General features: G+C 42.1%; 1 protein-coding gene across 1 annotated transcript; it reads left to right on the top strand.

Moving 5' to 3' along the window:
• The first annotated feature begins 1,441 nt into the window (after nucleotides 1-1,441).
• Nucleotides 1,442-2,445, top strand: LOC115644148 (olfactory receptor 10A2-like). Its single transcript, XM_030548265.1, has one exon. It carries the CDS (start codon nucleotides 1,492-1,494, stop codon nucleotides 2,443-2,445), a length of 954 nt encoding a protein of 317 aa, XP_030404125.1. The 5' UTR covers nucleotides 1,442-1,491.
• The last annotated feature ends 3,107 nt before the right edge of the window (nucleotides 2,446-5,552 follow it).

Below are 5,552 nucleotides of genomic sequence, written 5' to 3'. Positions count from 1 at the left end.
CCCGCTCACCCCCAAATTGACCTTGTTTGAAAATTTGCTGGATCTCATAACACATTTTAGTCACAAAACTTGGAACAGGGGAAGGATCCATGGGTAAAAGCCACATAAAACATCCATCACTGAACTGCTCTAAGATCCAGCCTACAGAGTACCCAGAAATTCAAACTTTATGATATATTCATTCGAGTTCTAAGAAGTGTTGCACAGGACAGCTCTGTGCATTAGTGATGTAGATACACAGGTGCGGGACTAGATTAATAATTGGTAAATTTCTGATATGGGAAATATAAGAAAGAGTGACTCCATGGCAGACCCCAGAACTTGAGCAGACCCCGGAATTTTGGCCTGACCATTAAAAAGAAATATGTTTCTCAGCTAACCTGTTGAGTCTGTGTTAATTGTAGAAGCACATCCAGAGACTAAGAGTTTGTTCTAAAAGTAACAAGATAACAGCTGTCCTTTATGGCTGGTACAACTTTGTTTTCCTGAACTCCAGTATAACCCACACACACACACACGCACACTCCTGCATGATTATCTTATTTGTTTCCTTTTAAATGTAACAAGTGGGATAAATAGACTTATTGAAGTCTGCCATGTCCCACTGATTTGAGAATGGTTATGTTAAAGGATTAAAATGCAGATGTTGACAGGATATACGCTGGAGTGTGATTGTATGTATGATTGAATAAGAAATGAAAAATTAAAGGTTAAGGTGCCAGCCTGAGAATTACAACCCCAACATCAATTGGCTGAAGAATGCATGGAGTGAAATGACTGGGTGACCCCGAGGGCAAACCGAAATCCGCAATCCACCCTCAAGCACCCAAGCACACCAAGGACAGAGGGGTGGGGGCAAAGAACTGAAGAACAAGATAACACCAAGCTGTCATGGATGGGCCATCTGCTGATTAAACATCACTTCAAGCATAACAGTGATTGATTATCACTTCAAACGTAAAAGCAGCATGATGAAGAGGATTCCATAGACTGGTACAGGGATAAATTCCTATAAAAACAGAACCTAGAGACTGAGAACTTTGAGTCAGGTTCTGCCACCATCCTCCAAGAGCATCGGGTTCGCATCTGATAAGACTTGAGTCCATCCTCATGTTCAGGCTACCTGGCCAGTGATGTGGCATGAGCAAGCTCCAGGCTGGTAACTATAACTACCTTGCAGAACTTGGTGTGAATGAATGAATGAATGTGTGAGAGAATGAAATGTTATAGCTATAACTGATTGCTTATTCGGATTCTTTTTGTATTCACAATAAATATGGCATTTTGCCTTCTCCCCTTTAATAAGATCCTGCTGGCTTTTATTCCATTGGTATAACACAGGTTGCAGCAAATTGTAAAAAGACAAAATTCTTAGCTTCTTAAAATTCACAGGAAGACTCAGATTATCTGGAGAAATTGTATGACAATGGAGGACGGCGGAGTGGGGGAAAGTATTCTGTGACAGCCTATTGTTTCCTTTTCTTTTTCAGGATGAAAACTAGCCAAGAAACAGTGGGAAGAAACAGCACGACAATCACTAGATTCATTCTCCTGGGCTTTTCTGACATTCCCAGCCTGCAGCATTTATTTTTTTTGGTGTTTCTGGTCACCTACATAGTCACCTTGGCTGGAAACCTTCTAATCATTGTCCTCACACTGGCTGACCCAGCCCTTCATACCCCTATGTACTTCTTCCTCAGGAACCTGTCCTTCCTGGAGATGTGCTACACATCAGTCAATGTCCCCAAGATGCTTAGGAATCTGCTCTCTGGGGATAAAACCATCTCTTTCATTGGCTGTGCTATGCAAACCTATTTCACCTTTTTCCTTGGTGGCTCAGAGTGTTTTCTCCTGGTGTCCATGGCCTATGATCGCTATGTTGCAATATGCAAGCCTCTGCATTACCCCGTGGTTATGAACAGGAAGGTGTCCACTGGACTGGCTGCGGGATCCTGGCTCAGTGGTCTCCTCATGTCCTTTGGTCTCACCAGCACGGTATTCATCCTACCCTTCTGCAGATCCCATGAGATTAATCATTTCTTCTGTGACATCCCTCCACTGCTGAAGCTGGCTTGTGGAGACACCTCACGCAACGAAATGGCTGTCTTCATGATGGCTTTGTTCTTTGTTACTGTCCCCTTCATGCTGATTCTCATGTCCTATGTCTGCATCATCTCCACCATCCTGAGAGTCCCCTCCAGGGCAGGCAGGAGGAAGTCTTTCTCCACCTGCTCCTCACACCTCATGGTGGTTACATTGTTCTTTGGCTCTGCTTGCATTATGTATCTGAAGCCCAATTCCTCCTACTCACCAGACACAGACAAGTTTCTCTCTCTGTCCTACACGGTCATCACACCCATGCTAAACCCCATCATCTACAGCCTGAGGAACAAAGAGGTGAAGGACGCCTTCTGGAGAATGGTGGGCAGAAGAAGATTCTGTTGAATAAAGGAATATGATTGACTGTAAATGTCTCCATCTCAATTCTTTTTACGTCAACAGTGAAACACATTAAGGGTTATATATCTATGTTAGGCCCTTATCTGGACCCATTACCATGGTACCTGAGCACCTCACAATTTTTAATGGATTTAACCTCACACTGTCTCTCTGCAGTAGGAAAATGCTATAATTTCAGTTTTAAAGATGGAGCAATGAATCACAATGGCCAGATTTGAAAAGGTGTTTAGGTGCCTCAGTATGCAGATAGGTGCCTAATGGGACTTTCAGAAATGCTTAAGCAGTTTAGGCACCTAACTCTCATTCACCTAGATACATTTGTAAATCCCAGTAGGCATCTATCTGCATCTTTAGGTACCTAAATAAATACCTTTGAAAATCTGTCCCTAAGATTGTTAAAGGTATTAGATGATGGTATTTAGGCATTGCTGTGCTCACAACTGCAATGCCTACATGATTTAGGAGCCTAAGTCTCATTTTCAAAAGGGAGTAAGGCACTTAAAGAAGACTAAATCCCTCTGACTGTAAATGAGATTTTATCTCCGAAGTGCCTAAATCCCTTTTGAAAATGAGACTTAGGCTCCTAAATCATTTAGGCATTGCAATTGTGAGCACAGCAACACCTAAATAATTAAAAAAATCAGGGACTGTTGTACTTTTAAAATTTTTACTCAAGGGTCAAGATATTTAAAGGTGTTTAGGATCTTAGTGGGATATTCAAAAGTCCTAACACCCACTGATATAAATATCTAAATACCTTTCAAAACCTGGGCCTATGTTATTTCCCCATAGTCACACAAGAAATCTGTGGCAGAACAGGTTGTTGAATGCATGTCTCCTGAGTCCCAGACTAACACCATAACCATTGCATCACACTTCCTTTCTGGTCCATCTTCTGAGGTCATATAGATTTGTATAATTCTAGAGTATGGCCACTGAAATCAATAAGTGAAAGCAGCGTAAATCTAGTGTGACACCACAGCTGTAGATCTGAAAGCTGGATAGTGATGTAACCACATTGAAAATTAAGTTGGAGAGACAAAAAGAGTGAATTCATTATTTCTGGAGATGCAGCATTGTGCACATTATCAGAGGTCTCTCTATTCCATCAATACTTACTCCATCTCAAGATTCAAGGAGATCCTGTGAGGTGAAATTTGGCTGCACGGGCTTTGAGAGACAGTCTGGGACCTAGAGAGCCTTAGAGAACCACAGGATCTATCCGTGTCCAGCAGCTACACTTAATATTCAGTTTTATATCCATTACCCCTGATCCCTGTCTCTTCTCTACTTATCACTGAGTGCAGAGTTAAAGTTGCACATCGTGCCTTGCTTATGAAGTCAAAACTAAGGCTATATATTCCTTAACACATAAGGGATCACACTCTGTCACACAAGGTGGCAGAGTTAAGGTTACACAAGATCTATCATAGAAAATTTCATCCAGTCCAGGTTTATATGTCTGTACATTAGGTGTTTACCTTCTATCCAAACAAAGTACAAGCAACAGCAGAATCTCAGAAAGAGTAAGTATCTCCCATAGTTCCCCTTTCCCAAACTATTCTCTAGAAACAATTTTTTATACATCAGGAGGAGCACATGGTCAAAGAAAGAAAAGGTAACAATCTGCTTCCTAGCAAGGAGAAGATTAATTCTACAGCTACATACAAAGGTCCCAATACTGCAAGAAACTGATTGTTCTGGCTTCCTATTGATCTAAGTAGTCCTGGCCTTTGGTAGGTTGACCAAGATCCAAACCAAAATTCCAATATCTCAACATCCCTACACATTGTCTGCTTTGGAACCATTTTCTGGGCTTCAAGCCAAAATAGGTGCGGTAGTGTTCTGTTCTTTGTCACCTTCTCCTTCTTGCTGATCCTCATGTCCTATGTCTGCATCATCTCCACCATCCTGAGGATGCGCTCGGAGGAAGGCAGGAGGAAGTCCTTCTCCACCTGCTTCTCGCGTCTCATGGTGGTGATGCTGTTCTATGGCTCTGGTGCCATTATGTATCTGAAGCCAAATTCCTTCTACTCACCAGACACAGACAAGTTTCTCTCTGCCCTACATAATCCTCATGTCCATGCTAAACCCCATCATCTACTGCCTGCGGAACAAGGAAGTGAAGGGCGCCTTTGGAGAATGGTGCGGAGAAGAAGGTTCCATTGATTAAAGGAATTTGATTGACTGTAAATGTCTCCAGCTCAATCCTTTTATGTCGACAGTGAAACACATTAAGGATTATACACCTATGTTAGGCCCCTATCTGACCCTATTACCATGGCAGCTGAGCACCTCACAATCTTTAATGGATTTAACCTCACATTGACTCTGTACAGTAGAAAAATGCTATAATTTCAGTTTTAAAGATGGAGCAATGAGGCACAATGGCCAGATTTGAAAAGTTATTTAGGTGCCTCAGTATGCAGATAGGTGCCTAATGAGACTTTCAGAAATGCTTAAGCAGTTTAGGCACCTAACTCCCATTCACCTAGCTACATTTGTAAATCCCAGTAGGCATCTATCTGCATTTTAGGTACCTAAATAAATACCTTTGAAAATCTGTCACAAAGATTGTTAAAGATATTAGACGATGCTATGGTCAGCCTAACTGATTTAGGCCCAAGTCTTATTTTCAAAAGGGAGTAAGGCACTTAGGAGCCTAAATCCCTGTGACTGTAAATGAGATTTTGTCTCCTAAGTGACTAAATTTCTTTTGAAAATGAGACTTAGAGACCTAAATCAGTTAAGTGTTGCAATTCTCAGCACATCAATGCCTCAATACTTTTAAAAATCGGGGCCTCTTCATCCCACCGGGAAACATGGCTTGGATATTTATCCTGCCATTCTCTGAGCCTCATGAAATTGACCATTTCTTATATGACTTCCCTCCAGTGCTAAAGCTGGCCTGGGTCAACATATCCCCAGACACGGTCGCAATCCTAGCTAGCACCATGCTCATCATTGTCCTGCCCTTGCTCTTCACAGTGGGATCTTATGCCTGTATCATAGCCCACGTCCAGACTAACCCGCGGCATCGGTGGGTTAAAATTGATTGCTTGGGGATCGATATATCGCGTCTAGTCTGGACG

This window comes from Gopherus evgoodei, unplaced genomic scaffold (assembly GCF_007399415.2).
Source record: "Gopherus evgoodei ecotype Sinaloan lineage unplaced genomic scaffold, rGopEvg1_v1.p scaffold_92_arrow_ctg1, whole genome shotgun sequence".
In the NCBI taxonomy this organism is placed as follows: Eukaryota; Metazoa; Chordata; order Testudines; family Testudinidae; genus Gopherus; species Gopherus evgoodei.
The sequence above is the reverse complement of the archived record's forward strand: the minus strand, read 5'-3'. Positions and strand labels throughout refer to the sequence as shown.